Source organism: Hylobates moloch, unplaced genomic scaffold, assembly GCF_009828535.3.
Source record: "Hylobates moloch isolate HMO894 unplaced genomic scaffold, HMol_V3 SCAFFOLD_18, whole genome shotgun sequence".
NCBI lineage: Eukaryota > Metazoa > Chordata > Mammalia > Primates > Hylobatidae > Hylobates > Hylobates moloch.
In genome coordinates this window covers 68,830,947-68,849,884 of record NW_026652293.1, presented here as the reverse complement: position 1 = coordinate 68,849,884, position 18,938 = coordinate 68,830,947, and the positions used below count along the sequence as shown (strand labels likewise).

General features: G+C 37.3%; 1 protein-coding gene across 2 annotated transcripts in view; it reads left to right on the top strand.

Annotated features, from left to right (window-relative positions):
* The window catches only part of ERO1B (endoplasmic reticulum oxidoreductase 1 beta), a 66,639-nt gene that overhangs the window by 40,031 nt on the left and 7,670 nt on the right, over window positions 1–18,938 (top strand). The window contains exons 7-13 of one of the 2 annotated variants that reach the window (XM_032137745.2): window positions 5,442–5,562; window positions 6,016–6,062; window positions 9,308–9,319; window positions 11,912–11,938; window positions 16,286–16,378; window positions 16,487–16,733; window positions 17,855–17,924. In XM_032137745.2, coding sequence (XP_031993636.1) covers window positions 5,442–5,562; window positions 6,016–6,062; window positions 9,308–9,319; window positions 11,912–11,938; window positions 16,286–16,378; window positions 16,487–16,733; window positions 17,855–17,924 — 617 coding nt within the window. The remainder of the gene's footprint in view (window positions 1–5,441; window positions 5,563–6,015; window positions 6,063–9,307; window positions 9,320–11,911; window positions 11,939–16,285; window positions 16,379–16,486; window positions 16,734–17,854; window positions 17,925–18,938) is intronic. The other variant, XM_058430381.1, reaches the window with a different exon arrangement.

Genomic DNA, 18,938 nt, shown 5'->3' with positions numbered 1-18,938 from the left:
TCCCGGGTTCACGCCATTCTCCTGCCTCAGCCTTCTGAGTAGCTGGGACTACAGGCGCCTGCCACCATGCCCAGCTAATTTTTCGTATTTTTAGTAGAGACGGGGTTTCACTGTATTAGCCAGGATGGTCTCGATCTCCTGACCTCATGATCCGCCCGCCTCAGCCTCCCAAAGTGCTGGGATTACAGGCTTGAGCCACTGCGCCCGGCTGTGTTAACTATTTTTTAAAATATTAGTTTCTTAAATTGTAAAAAGTAAGAAATATTTTTTAAGAATTTATATGAAATCATCCCCTTAAGATTTTCAAGATTATGTTTACAATCAATTATTTTTATATTATAAAACCATGGTACCTACTAATTGGTTTACCATGACTCTTCTGAGTTGTAATGTTCATATATATTCCAATGGTTTATATGCAGTTTGTTCTTGTTTTGTTTTGTTTTGAGACGGAGTCTCACTCTGTTGCCCAGGCTGGAGTGCAATGGCACACTGCAACCTCTGCCTCCTGGGTTCAAGCAATTCTCCTGCTTCAGCCTCCCTAGTGGCTGGGATTACAGGTGTGCACCACCATGTGCAGCTAATTTTTTTTTATTTTTAGTAGAGACAGGGTTTCACCATGTTGGCCAGGCTGGTCTCGAACTCCTGACCTCAGGTGATCCGCCTGCCTTGGCCTCCCACAGTGCTGGGATTACAGGCATCAGCCACTGTGCCTGGCCTATAGTAGTTTTTAAAATTACTGTCAGGGTAGCTTTAGAATCATTGTTTAGTTAATTGCTGTTTCTCAAATTCAGTGGATTAAAACAAAAATATAAAGAATATTCACCCAGTTTACTAGGGAATATATCCATATACCCATTTCCTGCTGTTTTGTTGTTGATAATGACTTCATTTGCATGGAAGATGATCCCTATAGATCAAATAGTAGTTTTTAAAATAATTTAGTAATTTAATATCCTTTAAAGTAAACTGCTTTCCCTACCACTCTTTTGTTGTTGTTGTTGTTACTGTCTTTATCATGGCTTGCTTCTTGTTCATGTTTCTCCTCAAATCACTTTATCAGAAAAGCCTGCTCTCATCTCGCTATATAAGATAGCGACTATCACTCCCTGTCCCTTTGCTTTGATGGCCCCCACCCTGCCCAAGCACTAACAACTGTCTGACAGTATATGGCATATTATTGAGTGTATCGGTTTTTTGTCAGTCTTCCCCAGCTAGATGGTGAGCTATTTGAGGGCAAGGGCTTTGTTTTTGGTTCACTAATGTATCGCTGGTGTCTAGAATGGTGCCTGGACATGGTAGATGCTTAGTAAGTACTTGAATGAACTAGTTGGTTCATAAAAAGCCTAAATAGCATGATAGGTTTTTAGTTTTATTTTTTCCCTTAAAATATATCGTTAATAAATTTAATGTTTAAAACAGTAGTTTCTAAATCTGGTTGTGTATCAAAATTTCTTGAGAGCTTTATAAACTAGCTTCTCCTTGACTGTAAATCATGTTTTAACAGTGAGTTAGTAGCAGTTTGGGGTAGGGTTGGTGATGGAGGGCTTTAAGCTTAATCCTGAGTCTATAATACAGTATTTTGTTATCTGTAACCATAGCAAAGAGCTTGCACACTAAGTTGTCCTGTATGCTACCATTAATGTTTAAGAGATATATGAGTTAGGAAGTAGGGAGGAAAGTTTAACATCCTAGAAAATGTGGTATGACCTCATAACTCTATTAAATTAGGACAGTGAAAAGGAAATTCAGTTAGAAAAAAATCGTATACTGGAGGCCGGGCACAGTGGCCCATGCCTGTAATCCCAGCACTTCAGGAGGCTGAGGCAGGTGAATCACCTGAAGTTAGGAGTTTGAGACTGGCTTGGCCAACATGGCGAAACCCTGCCTCTACTAATAATACAAAAACTAGCCAGGCGTGGTGGTACATGTCTGTAGTCCCAGCTACATGGGAGGCTGAGGCAGGAGAATTGCTTGAACCCAGCAGGCAGAGGTTGCAGTGAGTTGAGACCATGCCATTGCACTCCCCGCTGCACAACAGAGTGAAACTCATAGCAAAAAAAAAAAAAAAAAAAGTATACTTGAGGAGGAAATAACACTGGTTCAACTTCATGATTTCCAAGAATAAGGAATGATGAAGCTGCTTTGTAGAGGCAGAAAGAAGATAAAACTTTTGTGGGGGAGGTCATAGTAGAGGGCCAGATAATTTAGAGAGAATGATCTGAATGAATGATGCAGCTGTGCAAACTGAGACAAGTTGCAGTTGAGGAACAAATGAAAATCAGTGTCACAGATGGCCCGGGGATAAGGATGGGCACTACCAGCTAGTGTGTTTGTAGAGAACTTGGCCTGTAGATGCTTTCTGCCACACACGTTGCTCACTCTGGATGTCAGTATAGAGCAGAGGTTGGTAAGCTTTTTAAGAAAATGGACTAATGGTAACTATTTTAGGCTTTATAGACTGACTATAGGGTCTCTGTTGCAATTACTCATCTCTGCCATTATGGTGTGAAAGCAGTATGTAAGCAAATGAACATGGCTGTGTTCCATGAAAACTTTATTTACAAAAATAAGCAGCAGGCCAGATTTGGCACGCAAGCTGTAGTTTGCAAACTCCTTGTTACAGGTTAACAAAACCCACTCTTTTCATGATTTGAAAAAGTATTACAAGATTTTTTTAAAAGTATTGATTGAACTAAGGGAATAAACATTAAGAACATTGAAAATGTAAGTTTTACTTAAGTAGTTATAAAAACTGATATAATTGAGCTGTGTGTCATGGTGAGCACCTGGAGTCCCAGCTACTTGGGAGGCTGAGGCAGGAGGCTTGCTTGAGCTCAGGAGTTCGAGTCCAGCCTGCACAACAAAGTAAGACCACATTTCTTAAAAAAGAACAATGAAAAACCTGATATAATTGATTTTCCTCTTGTGATTTTTTAGCTCCCTTAAAGTATATTTTAAATCATCATGGTTTAATATCTGAATCATGGTTTTTCTTCTTTATTGGTTATTTGGTTGGTTTTCTTGGGAGAAGAGGTTGGTACTAGTCCAATTTGCACGTTTGTAGAGGATTCTATACACATGTCCTACATGTACACACACATACACAAATTATTTATAAATATGTACATATATATGCGTCAGAGAACATAAATTAATGTTATATTTAACTGTGAAGCTTATATATAATTCAATTTTGCAGACGAATTTATTCAAGAGCAGCTTATGGAGATTAAAACTATACAACTTAGAGATTAAATACTGAATTTTAAGATTTTTTTTCTTTACTAAAAGCCATACTTTCTTTTTTTTTTTTTTTTTTTAAAAAAGCTGTTGCCCAGGCTGGAGTGTAGTGGTGCCATCATAGTTCACTGCAGCCTCCGACTCCTGGGCTCAAGTGATCCTCCCACTTCAGCCTCCCAACCAACTGAGACTAGAGGCATGTGCCACCATGCCTGTATCAAAAGCCATACTTATACTTCATAATTTGAATTTTTATTTTAAATTAAGATTTTAAAAGTTATTGTTTTTGAGCCCTGAGTCAATCTGTGTTCTTGGACAGTTTTTTCTTTGCCTTGTTTTCTTTGCCTTGTTTTTTATAGTGGAGTATCTTTACAAATTTAGGGCTAGAAATAGAGCCAGTATTCTTATAGTCTGCAAAATCATGTTTCCGTTGTCTAAGTTATATACAACCCATTTAATATAGTAAATTGTTAGTTATCCTTGTATTCTTCCTACGTCATGAAAGTGCCAGGCGGGTGGATCACCTGAGATCAGGAGTTCGAGACCAGCCTGGCTAAGATGGTGTAACCCTATCTCTACTAAAAATACAAAAAATCAACCAGGCATGGTGGCAAGTGCCTGTAATCTCAGCTACTTGGGAGGCTGAGACAGGATAATTGCTTGAACCCAGGAGGCGGAGGTTGCAGTGAGCTGAGATCTCACATTGCACTCCAGCCTGGGTGACAAAGCAAGACTGTCTCAAAAACAAAAGTGCCAGGTAATTCTTGGAAGGCATGGATCAAGATGCTGTTTTGCCCTTGTGATCATGGATAATCCCAGTATGTGGTCATTGACTGTCCAGGGAATACTGTTTACTGACAGGAAAATATACTATCAGGTAATGAAAGAGAGACATTTAATGACCATATTTGACTCCTGTTTTAAACCAGCTGCCTCTGTACTATTGTTTAAATTCATGACAACAAAAGGTAGTAAGTATATAAAGGAATATATCTGTGCTGTCATATATAACACTTGAGCATGTATGTATTATGAGCATATATGTGTGAGGCATGGTCATTGTAATTTTGCTTTAGCTATGGAAAGCACATGTTTCCCATTTCTATTCAGAATGTGAGCCTCAATAATTAAGATTTTTTAAATCTTTTGTATTCCTCAGAGATCTCAATTAAAATATCCAAATAGGGCCGGGCACAGTGGCTTACACCTGTAATCCAAGCACTTTGGGAGGCCGAGGCAGGTGGATCATGAGGTCAGGAGTTCGAGACCAGCCTGGCCAACATAGTGAAACCCCGTCTCTACTAAAAATACAAAAATTAGCCAGACATGGTGGTGCGCACCTATAGTAACGGCTACTTGGGAGGCTGAGGCAGGAGGATCGCTTGAACCCGGGAGGTGGAGGTTGTGGTGAGCTGAGATTGTGCCACTGCACTCCAGCCTAGGCGACAGAGTGAGACTCTTGTCTCAAAAAAAAAAAAAGTCCAAATAGTGCAGATCAGGTAAATACTCATTTGGGTTTCAATATGGAAAATGGTTATTTAGTTTTAAATATTTCAACAAGTTTGTGAAAGTTGTGCCTACTATGTTTTAGTATGAGAGCGAAAAAAGCACTTCAATATGTTAACATCAGTAAAAATAGTAATATATAACTTTTAAAAATTAGAGCATGGTATATAGCTTTATGAATAATCAGATTTGGATCACAAAGTTATGGAGCCATTTACTTCATAAGTCCAAGCAGAGAGTAGCAGAGAAATCTCTATTTTTAATACAATATATGTTACAAAATGTTCCCAAGTGCATGGTTAGGTTGGTATATTCTTAGAGAAGAAATCATATGAAATATTAAAGCAGGTTATGATTCTGTTTGGTCTTTTCAATCCTGGGTGGTTAAAACTTAAGAAATGATTCATGTCTCTAATAAGGTGAAGGGGATGTTACATTACTTAAAAGAGCACTGCATATCCAAAGGAAATGGAAGAGTTGTTTTTTCTTCTCTTAAGGAATTTGTCCAAGTTATTACAAATCTTGCGTCAAGTACAGTCACAAGTATACTAACCACTATACCATTTAAGTTGGAGAATACTTGAAAAGCATGACATTTCTCTTACCTTTGAGTAGTCCGGTTTGCTTTGTACTGTTAAATCTTAGATAAATGGTGAAATATAGATGGTTTTTATGAATTGTTTCTTGTTCAGATGAGAGATCTCCAGCTGCTCAGTATGTAGACCTATTGCTGAACCCAGAGCGTTACACTGGCTATAAAGGGACCTCTGCATGGAGAGTGTGGAACAGCATCTATGAAGAGAACTGTTTCAAGTAACTGGAGGGGGTGGGGGAAGAAGGAACGACTGATAAAGAGAGGGTTGGGGGAGGCCGGGTGCTATGGCTCACGCCTGTAATCCCAGCACTTTGGGAGGCCAACGTGGGTGGATCATCTGAGGTCAGGAGTTCAAGACCAGCCTGGCCAACATGGTGAAACCCCATCTCTACTAAAAATACAAAAAAATTAGCCGGGCATGATGGCAGGTGCCTGTAATCCCAGCTACTTGGGAGGCTGAGGCAGGAGAATCACTTGAACCCGGGAGGCGGAGGTTACAGTGAACAGAGATTGCGCCACTGCACTCCAGCCTGGGTGACTAAGTGAAACTCTGTCTCAAAAAAAAAAAAAAAAAGAGGGTGGAGAGGGGAGTATTTGTTTCTATTGGAATAAAATTATACACTATAAAAGTTAAAACATTTTGTGTTCAGGTATTATGCTTTCTTTTTCAGGCCTCGATCTGTTTATCGTCCTTTAAATCCTCTGGCGCCTAGCCGAGGTAGGTTTTTCATCTGTACGTTTTCATGCTTTTCATTGTTTATAAAATGTCTTTATAACTAAACTTTATATTGAAAAAACTTTCATTTTTATATTTTGTTTAATTTGAATGATGAACAAAAAGTGTAAGATTAGTTCATAATCAAGTCTCGAGATTTCTAGGCATGTTGTTTTACATAATTACTGTAATTTATTGAGTTCCTGCTCTGTGTCAGACCCTAAACTAGGAAGTTTATGTAAAATAATTAAAATATGTGACTAATCAATATATATCAAAGATTTCCTGGGGACTTATTAAAAAATCTGGATGCTCAGGCCCTATGCTATACTAATTAAGTCAGAATCCTTGGAATGAGAACACCAGGCATTGGTATTTTTTAAACTCTCCACATGGTTCCAGTATGCAACCAAGTTTGACAGCCAATGTCTCGTAACAGTGCTTCTAGACTTCAGTGTGCATACAAATCACCTAGGAGCCTTGGTAACATACAGGTTCTGATTCTGTAGATCTTGGTTGAAGCCCAAGAGTCTAACCCGCTCCTAGATGCTGCCTCAGGTACCGACTCTTGTGCCACTTTGAGTAGGAAAAATGTACAAAAATTTTAGAAACTTTAGCAGTGCTCCATATCTGTACTGTCCAATAAAGTAACCAGTTTCCACATGGGACTGTTGAACACATGAAATTTGGCTAGTGTGAAACTGAATTTTAAATTGTATTTAATCTTAGTTTATTTAGATGTAAAAGCTGTATTGTCGTTAAACAGAACCTTATTGTTTTGGTAAGACTACTATAACCTACGCATCATGTAACATATTTTTGTTGTAGTGTGCGTATACTTTTGAATTTTTAAAATGTGGCTATTAGAAACATTTAAGTTAACACTTGTGTCTGGCGTTATATTTCAATGGAACAGCATTACTGTCATCAGTGGGGTACATCCTCATTCTGTAGGAACCAAACCCTGGGAGCAACTCTGTCTTGACCTGCCATTCCAGTGTTCTCTTTAGACGGGGAATGTTTTAAGAAATTTGATTTCCTGATCTAAATTTGTATCTTTAGACCTTTCTGAGAAACAAATAGACTTGGAAGGGTTGACTGCATAGACGGCTTTTTCATGCTTACTCTGTCACAATGTGGCAAATACTCATTTTCCCCAAATTCACATTGAAACTGCCTGGAGAAGGAAGTTGGTCCTGAAAAAGACGTGCCTGGCTTCTTATCCTTTGTCTCTTTTACTACTTTTGCCTCACAACACTGCTATATTCAACTTAAAGGTTTAATTATACAACATTTTATAAAAATTGAAGCAATATAATAGTTATATAAAGTGAAAAGGGAAAGCTCTTCTATTCCATAGTACGGAGTTTGAAAGACCTTTTCTACAGCCACTTAATACTTTCAAAGCAGAAAATACAATTTTTCACTTAAGAAAACCATCAAGTCCTGGCCGGGCGCGGTGGCTCACGCTTGTAATCCCAGCACTTTGGGAGGCCGAGGCGGGCGGATCACGAGGTCAGGAGATCGAAACCACGGTGAAACCCCGTCTCTACTAGAAATACAAAAAAAATTAGCCGGGCGTGGTGGCGGGCGCCTGTAGTCCCAGCTACGCGGAGAGGCTGAGGCAGGAGAATGGCGTGAACCCGGGAGGCGGAGCTTGCAGTGAGCCAAGATTGCGCCACTGCACTCCAGCCTGGGCGACAGAGCGAGACTCCGTCTCAAAAAAAAAAAAAAAAAAAAAAGAAAACCATCAAGTCCTAAGAAACACTTTACTTCCATGTTAGTGATATATCAGAGACATAACATTGCTGGAAAGGTGAGGGAAAGGAAACTACTACATAGAAAAAGGGGAAGAGAAGAGGAGAAAAGAAGAAAACTAAAATAGGAAAGAAGACAAGACTAGGTAAAGAGAATGGTTCCTAGCTGTTATAGGAGTACTCTATGAAGTAATTAATAGCTCTTGCTGATGCTATTTACCTGCTATCTCCATTGAAATTGGTTGATTAATAGTTCTTTAATCTTCTTAACTCTTTCTTCCACGTTTCTGAGTCATAACCCCTAGGCTTATACAACTATTTTCTAACAGATTTTGAGCAATAGTAACTTTTGTCCAAAAATGAAATCTTATTTCAGAACCCACATAATAAAGCTGATAGGCAGAGCTACTGTGTCGCCCTAGAGCCCAACCTCTGGCCTCTTCCCCACCTCTAGGCCTCCTGGAAGCAGCACCCTGCCCAAAGGTTTCACTGATTACAGTTTGGGATATACTCTTATTGAGGCCTATCTCTGCTGAGGAGCAGTAATTTAAAAAGAGAAAAATATTCCAGGTTGGAAACAGTAATGTTCAGAGAGGATTGTGTGCATAATGATTAAAGGAGCAACTTTATACAGGAATTAATTAATTATTGAAAATAGTGGTCTTTATGACTATTTTTAGTTGCTTTCTGATATTATTTATTGTATTTTAAAATGTGCAAATCTTTTTTTTTTTTTTTCTTGAGACAGAGTCGTGCTCTGTCACCCAGGCGGAGTGCAGTGGTGTGATCTCGGCTCACTGCAACCTCTGCCTCCTGGGTTCAAGCAGTTCTCTGCCTCAGCCTCCGAGTAGCTGGGATTACAAGGGTGCCCATCACCACGCCTGGCTAACTTTTGTATTTTTAATAGAGATGGGGTTTCACCATCTTGGCCAGGCTGATCTTGAACTCCTGACCTCGTGATCCTCCCAAAGTGCTGGAATTACAGGCCTGAGCCACCGTTCCCAGACTTTTTTTTTTTTGAGACAGAGTTTTGCCCATGTTGCCCAGGCTGGAGTGCAATGGCACGATCTTGGCTCACTGAAACCTCCACCTCCTGGGTTCAAGCGATTCTCCTGCCTCAGTCTCCTAAGTAGCTGGGATTACAGGTGCATGCCACCATGCCCAGCTAATTTTTGTATTTTTAGTAGAGACAGGGTTTCACGTGTTGGCCAGGCTGGTCTCAAACTCCTGACCTCAGGTGGTCCACCCACCTCGGCCTCCCAAAGTCCTGAGATTACAGGCGTGAGCCACCATGCCTGGCCAAAATGTGTGCAAATGTTATACTCTTTGGCCTATATTCTGATTAAGAGGACTCATTTGCAGGATGTCTACTCAGTGACCAAGGTTCGTGATATAATTAATAGTTTAACAGTTTTAATCTCAAAAAATAGTACTAGGATCTGAGCTATGTAAGACATTTTCTAAAATCTTTTCTATTATTTTCTCTTTTAGGCGAAGATGATGGTGAGCAAAACTCAAGTTTCTTTGCTTCAAGTGTAGAGGAAATTTTTTGTAACAATCAGAATTTGATTTTTCCTTTATGTAATTCAAAGAAAGTATTCTATTTTCTAAGAAAATAGCTACTAATGAATGGTGACCAAAAAAGAGATCATTGTATATATATAAAGTTATCCTATGTTAAGAAAAAAAAAAAGACCATTTTTCCTAAATGCTTAGTTTGTAAATCAGTTCACATTACAAGTTCCCCATTTTCTGGTTATTATATAATTTACTTGAATATGTTCTGAGGAAGTGGGGAGAAGGAGTTAAGGTAGTTTTACCAGATAATTTGTCTTGTGACCTCTTTATTTTCTTATTGACTTTGAAATTTCTAACCTCAGGTATCAATATAATACTTAATTTGATGACAAGCAATTTATCAACAATTGATTACTGAATGAATGTTGGTTAAAAGATACCCCCAAAATAGCCAAAATAATTATTTCAACTGAATGTTTACCTCTCTGTGTTCAGGGGCACTGATGGGCATTGTCCAGGGTAGGAAGATGTTTAAAACATGGTGCTTTCCCTCTAGGAGCTGAGGATATATAGGATAGTAGGAAAGATAAGCACTGTACATAAACAATGGTAGTGAGGTAAAGAAATACTCCATACATGGTACAAACGGTAGGTGATATATATAGCTCCTTAGAGGAGAAACAGATTGTATCACGGGAGCAATGTGGGAAAGCTTACTGGAGGAGAGGTAGCATTTGAGGTGAATTTTGAATAAAGGGACAGATTTAGATCCGTATAATTGGATAGTGCATGTTGGGGGAAACAGCATGCAGCTGGGAGTTGAAAAAGGCATGTTTGGGGAGACAGTAAAGAGACCCTTTTAGTAGTAGGTAAGACTATACAGTGGTAGTTTAAGTTAGATTGATAGAGGCCATATTTTTTAGTACGTTGGGTACTAGACTTTTCCTTTTGGCACTTGAGCTATTTTGAATCACAAGTGATATAATGATAAATGATCCTTACCATATGCTGAATGAATTAATTTGTTAGATGTTTTCACTGTTGTACAAAGTATGAAGACTCTCTCAGTAGGCAAAGTAATTCCCCACCATCTAATTTATCCCTAGACTCCTTACTCAGCTCATCTGAGTGTTTGGTTTTTCTATAATTTCTATTGTTCTCAATTGAAAAAAAAAAAAACAGTAAGAATAGGTAACTCAGGAAGTGCATTAACAATTTTGATTCTTATTGACTGTTCTCTTTTCTTTCTTTTTCCCCCACTCAGAAGAAGGTTACAGGGCCAGGAATGGTTCTTTTTTTTGTTTTTTAAGTTGATAAAAATTATATATTTTTATCATGTTTAACATGTTTTGAAATATGTATACATTTTGGAATGGGTATATTGAGCTAATTAGCTCACATACCACTTTTTGGCGAAAACACTTAAAACCGCAGCAATTTTCAAGAATACAATACATTGTAATTAACCATAGTCACCATGTTCTACAATAAATCTCTTGAACTTACTGCTTTTCTTTAACTGAAATTTTATATCCCTTGACCAGCATCTCCCCGACCCCAGGAATGTTCTTCAGCATTAGTACACAGATTAGTCAAGCCCTTCTGTATTCTATTAATATTAACTTTCCTGAAGAATTATATTGAAAATTAAGAGATTTTTTAGCTGTCCCCTAAAACTTATTAGTCTTAGAAAATTGAGGAAATATTCTTAGTTTTATTGGATTAGGAAAAATGGAATAATAGTTCGATGTTTGTGTTAATTACAATTATTTTTTTGGAATATTTAAAAAGCACTGTGGTTGTTATGAAAAGCAAATTTGAGATTGTTAAAATGTTTGCCCCCATGTTTTCAGATATTTACACCTTCAATGAATAAGATTTATATACTTTTTTTTTTTTTTTAAAGAGGCAGGATCTCTCTGTGTGCTAGGTTGTATCCGAACTTCTGGGCTCAAGCAATGCTTCCCCCTCAACCTTCTGAGTTAACTGGGACTACAGGTCCAAGCCACTGTGCCCAGCTCATAATATTTTGAGTGAAATGTTTTCTTAAAAAATTTAATAGTCAAAATATTTGTAAAAACACTCTCTTAAAGTTACTTAAATTATTTGTAGGCTTTATTTCCTAGAACCATATGGCTATTTTTCTATTCTACCTGAAGCAGTAGACATTTTAGAGAGATTACTTAATCTGTCATAATTTTTTTTTTTTTTTTGAGACAGGGTCTCACTCTGTCACCCAGGCTGGAGGGCAGTGGTATGATCTCGGCTCACAGCAACCTTAGCCTCCTGAGTCCAAGCAATTCTCCTGCCTCAGCCTCCCAAGTAGCTGGGATTACAGGCCTGCACCTCCATACCTGGCTAATTTTTTGTATTTTTAGTAGAGATTGGGTTTCGCCATGTTGGCCAGGCTGGTCTTGAACTCCTGGCCTCAAGTGATCCACCCATCTTGGCCTCCCAAAGTTCTAGGATTACAGGCATGAGCCACCATGCTCTGCAGAAATATTTTATAAACCTAATTTATTCTACTATATAAATGACCATATAATATTTTAATCCACTTTTCTCTCTCTCTCTCAGGAGAATCATTCTACACATGGCTAGAAGGTAAACAGTCTGTTCTAAATTTATTGGATTTTTTTTTGTAAAAAATCCTGATTTATTTGGCATATTTTTGTAAGGTCTAGGATTTTATTACCTAGTCAACTAATTTTGACAGTGTTTGAAAAAAATAACGTGTTTTAGGTTAACATATGGGGATAAAATTATGTGAAAATTTTGAAGACAGTGGTCAGCCAAACCAGGTTTATATAAATACACAGGCCAAATACTGTCATCAGGTTTTCATAACTGGTTCCCTAATCTTATTTCTGTTCTGTATGTAATGTTCATTCAAACTACTTCTCTAGTAACGAGTATGCAAAATATTTTAAAAGTGGAGACATTCCTTTTGGAAGGAAGTACTTTTTATATATAAAATTAATGGAAGATAAATATGAATTCAAAAAGTTCAAAACATGTTTGCCACGTTAATATAGTCTAACCTTGTCTAATTAAAAGGTAAAGCAATATAGATCCTGATGTATTAGATGCTTTTGCATTCTTATACTTCCAGTGTTGAAAATATCAAATGCTATTAATGGAAAGGTGAAATGTTGGAGGATTTTAATAACTTAGGTTCATAACTGGATATATGATGCTTTTAAAAATTTACCTTTCCATTGGTATATTGTGGAGTGGAATTGCTGGGTCATATGGTACATGCATATGTTCAGCTTTAATAGATATTGCCAAATAGTTTTCAAAAATGGCTATACCAATTTATACACCCTTCCCCTACCCTAAGAAGGAAATGAGTTTCGGCCGGGCGCGGTGGCTCACGCTTGTAATCCCAGCACTTTGGGAGGCCGAGGCAGGCGGATCACGAGGTCAGGAGATCGAGACCACGGTGAAACCCCGTCTCTACTAAAAATACAAAAAAATTAGCCGGGCGTGGTGGCGGGCGCCTGTAGTCCCAGCTACTCGGAGAGGCTGAGGCAGGAGAATGGCGTGAACCCGGGAGGCAGAGCTTGCAGTGAGCCGAGATTGCGCCACTGCACTCCAGCCTGGGCGACAGAGCAAGACTCCGTCTCAAAAAAAAAAAAAAAAAAAAAAGAAAAGAAGGAAATGAGTTTCATTTCTGATTATCTGTTTTAAAACCTTCTTCATGCAGCCTCCTATTTGGAATTAAGTTATACAGCTTTCTCTCCAATACCTGTATCTTTTACCTCAGTGATGCTTCGCTTCAGTTTGCCTTGGACGGACTCTGGATATACCAAATTCATACTGTTTTTCTTGCATAATTATTATTAGTGCTCCTTTCATTTTCAATTTGTCCTCGGTTAGAGGGAGATGAAAAAAATTCTAAAATTAGATTGTGGAGATGTTTGCAGAACTCTATGAGTGTAATAAGAAAACATTGTGTACACTTTGCTTGGGTAAATTTTTTGATATATGAACTATATCTCAATAAAGCTGTTTTGATGATTTTTTCTAGTTTGGATGATAAAAAATTACCTTACCAAATTGCTATTAGTTTATGAAATTAAAAATTAAAATATATTAGTAACAGATAAGCAAGTAGAATGACATAGGAAAATTGATATTTCATAGCCATAACCTTATAGGAATACTACAGAGTAAAACTAATTCTATTTTATGCGTGTCAATTGGTCATGTTATCTTATGAATATTATCTTTTTTTTTTTTTTGAGTCAGAGTCTTGCTGTCGCCCAGGCTGGAGTGCAGTGGCGCCATCTCGGCTTGCTGCAACCTCTGCCTCCCAGGTTCAAGTGATTTTCCTACCTCAGCCTCCCAAATAGCTGGGATTACAGGCACCCACCACCACACCTGGCTAATTTTTGTATTTTTAGTAGAGACGGGGTTTCGCCGTGTTGGCCAGGCTGGTTTGAACTCCAGGCCTCAAGTGATCTGCCTACCTCAGCCTCCCAAAGTGCTGGGATAACAGGTGTGAGCCACCAATACCTGGCCTATTTCTTTGTAATGAACTATGCGCATATGTTGGCCATTATTAAGGTGAACATTATTGATGTGCAAATTCTGTTAGGAGTTATATGAGAAAATCGCTTATGTAGAAGATGTTTAGCTTTGTTTAATAAGCTCTACTCTAAAGACACAAATTGTGGAAAGTAGCATTTAGGCTAGAAAAGATAGTCAGAGACTCTTGAGTGTTAGTAATGAGAATGAAATTTAGAAACAATATTGGATTCTGTGTATACTATATCAACCATTCTTCCAGTCTTACTGTTGTATCTGAATATTGATACATGGTTCCAAAGAGCATTCCCTTATTATAGGCAACTGACTCAACCTTTTCTGAGATTCAGTTTCCTCATCTGGAGCGTGGAGAGGAGCAACAGGAATCCTACTAACTTACACTGTGAGTGTAGATGATTCCTGTAAAGGTTCCTTTGGAAACCATGAATCCATGTCCAAATGCCAGATATTACTGTTACAGTAAATGCAACCCCTTTCTGAGAGTTCAGGTGCTGAAAATGAATTTTAATGAAATTAAATCAAAACGAGGAAAAAGAGAACCATTTTCTAAATTGTGTAATTGAATTCCTCTATGTTGTTAGAAGTTGGTGGATTCTGCCTTGGTAAGTCAGCTTTTGCAGATGTCACTTCAGAGTGAGATTGAGAAGGCTTTTGCCTGGACCTCAGTAATTAAAGATACCATCCAGCCTGGCACAGACTGTATGTAGGCCAGGAGAAGCTCTCCAGCAATTTCCTGCTAAGTGTGTTGTGTGTCTGGGTGCACTTAGTTGGTGCATATTTTATTATTAATTTGGTTGAAGTTACCTGTTACCTGTTTTTCACAGTTTATGGAAATGCATTTTTATTCCTCTCCGCTCACTTATCCCCTACCTCATTTCCGTGTAGGGCTTTGGGGGCTTTGCAAATTATAACTGCCTCACAGTTTTCCAGGTCCTGGTTTGTAGGCAAATGGATTTTCATGAGTTTTGCTTTGCTTACTGTCCCTTCTCTAGTCTTTATCCATTTTATTGGACATAAGCACTGCCTAGAGAGAGAGGTTGGGAAGAAAACAAAGTGAACTTCAAATCTGATATTTTGTTGCTTGATAATAGATTTGATGAAAAGTTTTAGTAGAAGAGAAGTTAGTACTTTATGTATTAAATATATTCATATTGTTTGTATCCATTGTTATTGTAAATATTCAAAATTATCATATACTTTTAGGGAGGAAGCTACAAAATAAAATTGAATTTCTTTTGGTCCCCATCCATGACAATTTGAATATTCTAACAAGAATTCCCAATTAGGGAACGAGATCTCAAAAGAATTATTTTTTCCAATTAGAGGCCACGTGCTTCAGAATCATCTGTGATAGGACAGAAAGAGAGAGTGAATTGCTGAAAAATCTTAATAGACACAAAACCACATAAATACTCTTACATTAAAAAAAAATTCCCCCAGCATATAAATGAGACTATTTTACTTTCCACTATTAAAGCCCATTTTCCTGCATGGGGAAAGTGTTAAAAACCTGTTGGATGAAGGAGGGAAAAGCTCATGGCCCTGTATCCAGTGACTTCTTAAAATTTTCTGCATTTTTATTTATTTAAGAAATTACCATCTTAATCATTTTTAAGTTTATTGTTTAGTGGCATTAAATACATTCACAATGTGTATTACTCCTGTTATGAGAGAAAATCTTTTAAAATGGGGACAGGGGTTAGGATAGGATGACGGGCTATCTTGACCTCTTAAGTTCTCAGCAAAAAAGCCCCTGTGGCTTAAGAAGGCTACATCAAATAACGTTCTATTATATTCCTGTACTCCACTGATATGATTCCACTGAAGTAGTAAATGGTCAACATTTTTTTTTAATTAGTTGAAATTCCTGGATTTCTGTTTTCCAAGTTTCAGCTCCTTACAAGTAGAATGTATGGTTAAAAAATTAGACAATTCCATGGCAGAAAGTTAATAAAACCCTTATTTCTCTGCTAGGAAATAACACATATAAGGAAGGGGAAAAAAAAATCCAGCAGTGACTTTATGATTACATTTACTTTATAATTACATTTACTTTAGTAAGTTCTTAGCCTAAACCACAAGAAAACCTGTGCTGTTGCTGTCTGAAGTAACATGGGAACTTGCCAACTTCATCCATAGTGTTTTGACCCCTAGTTGCTCAAACTTTTCTGCTTTTTTCAGCATTAAGTTCTCATCATATTCAGTTAACTCCATTCTGAAGCCAAAATCTTATTTTGCCTTCTAGTGAGAGAATCTTGATCTAATCAGTTTTATATTATTCCTTGATTTATTTTAATGTTCTTCAATCAAAAATAAGCCTACATACTGAACGTCCTTGAGTCAGTATTTCTGATATCTAAATAGGTGTGATTTCTCTTTCAATATTTTTCTGAATAGGTTTGTGTCTGGAGAAAAGAGTCTTCTATAAGCTTATATCGGGACTTCATGCTAGCATCAATTTACATCTATGCGCAAAATATCTTTTGGAAGGTAATCATATTTTTAAGTGGAGATTTTGCCTTCTATTAGTGTAAAAATTATTGGAGGAAGAAAATCCTATTTACTAAAAGAATGTAATGTATTTCTCTTTCTCTTTAGAAACCTGGGGTAAGCCCAGTTGGGGACCTAATGTTAAAGAATTCAAACGCCGCTTTGACCCTGTGGAAACCAAGGGAGAAGGTCCAAGAAGGCTCAAGAATCTTTACTTTTTATACTTGATTGAGCTTCGAGCTTTGTCAAAGGCGGCTCCATATTTTGAGCGCTCAATTGTCGATCTTTACACTGGAAATGCAGAAGAAGATGCTGACACAAAAACTCTTCTACTGAGTATCTTTCAAGATACAAAGTAAGAATTGACTATCGGTGATTTGAAATTATCCTCTCTGTATTCAAATGAGGTAGCACTTAAAGTACACAAAAACTGACTCCTAAAAGTTAAGCGAGGGGAGATGTAGAACAGAAAAGGAAAGTGATCAATAGAACAACAGAATTTAAAAATATTTCTGAAAATGTTGATGAAAAAGCATCAATAAGGCTTTCTTTTGCAGAAATTTTCACACTTGAGAATAGTGCTTTAAAATATCACTAAATTTTATGTAGTATCAAAATTTAGTGCTGCTTTAATGGTCTTTTTACCAGTTTTGTATTCTTCTAGTCACTTTATTTACTTACTTATTTTTGAGACAGAGGCTTGCTCTGTTGCCCAAGCTGGAGTGCAATGGCACGATCTTGGCTCACTGCAGCCTCTGCCTCCCAGGTTCAAGCAATTCTTGTGCCTCAGCTTCCTAAGTAACTGAGATTACAGGTGTGTGCCATCATACCTAGCTAATTTTTGTATGTTTAGTAGAGATAAGGTTTCACCATGTTGGACAGGCTGGTCTCAAGCTCCTGGCCTCAAGTGATCCACCCTCCTCTGCCTCCCAAAGTGCTGGGATTAGAGGCATGAGCCATCGCACCTGGCCTCTAGTCACTATATTTAAATTTAGATGATAATATACGTGTGTTTGCATTGGGATGGATATGTAAGGAAACATTAGCCTTATCTTCTAGAATATAACCTTTTAAACAAAACGCTTTGTCAAGAAAACTTGAGTTTACTGGTTTTTAAAATAAGCCTGGAGGAGAAAGATTACGAAGTGTTTAAATTATGTATTTTTAAAGAATATTAAGAAAATATTGCCTATTTTTTACATAGATTGTTTTCAGTTAATTTTTTAGATTACCTTATGGCATTTATTTAAAACATTACAGTCTTACTAAATTTAACAGCCATCTATGTCTTGCTTTAGTCTTCTATGAAATAGTTTATGTGTGAACTGTTTGCCACTTTTCTACATTACCAAACCTTACATTGGAGTAAATAATGAATTTTAAATATTAGTAAGGATAGAAAATTTTATCAGATTTCTGATACAGAGTATGTGGATTTTTCATGTGTAACTTATTACAATACTATCATTTTATCAGGTCCTTTCCCATGCACTTTGATGAGAAATCCATGTTTGCAGGTGACAAAAAAGGGGCCAAGTCACTAAAGGTAAAAAGTTCTTGATTGGGACACGGGGTTAGGAGCAGTTTGCTGGTTATGTTTTAATGCTGTGCATCCAAACTATTTTCTTTCCCAGTTTTCCAGCTTGTCAAAGTTGGTCTGATTGGATTTTACTACAAACGGTACAAAAAGCCTTTCCATATTTCTCAGTTCCATTGACCAACTGCTTAGTGAATCGTTGGTCATTAGTTTGTCCTATAACACCTTTATAAATGTCTTTTTAAAAGATACTAGTTGAGGGAAAGTTTTCTTAGTTTAAAATCAGTGTATATTGTTGTTTTGATGCAGCTTTCAAAATACCATGAGCTTTTAGCCACTTTGAGGACAATAGATAATATATTTTTCTAAAGTTTATTTTATGGAATGTTACAGTTTTTGAAACATATATTATGTTTTTGTCCCTTTGGACTAATGTAAAAGGTAAAAACTACCTGTTAACATGTGATATCAGAAGGAGAATATGTTTTTGGAACATTACCAAACTTCATGTTAGGTGTTCTCTATTTTCATTTGCTCAAAGTACATTAAGAAACAAATTGTACCCTTAAAATGTTCATAAAAGTATTTGAAATTGGCAATTTTTTTTTTTTTTACTTTTAAGTTTATTTTTTGAGATGGGGTCTGGCTATGTTGCCCAGGCTGGTCTCAAACTCCTGGCCTCGAGCTGTCTTCCCACCTCAGCCTCCCAAGTACCTAGGATTACAGGCACAAGCCACCACACCTGGCCACAAATAATCTTTGAGTACAGCTTCACAGTCTTTTATATGCACTTCTGAAATCCGGGTAGTTTCAAAAACAAACATTTTCTCATGTTTAGTGCAAGGTAATTTTTAAGCAAAACCTGACTTAAACTGATGTAAGAATATGGCAGATATTCATAGTTTTGTGGGGTTGTTTTCAAATTCTGCTTGGTATGAATTTTTTATATTTTGCTACAGAAACATTAATGGATTTGACTGCAGGGTGTTTCCTCACACTCTGGTGAGATGTTTCATAATATAT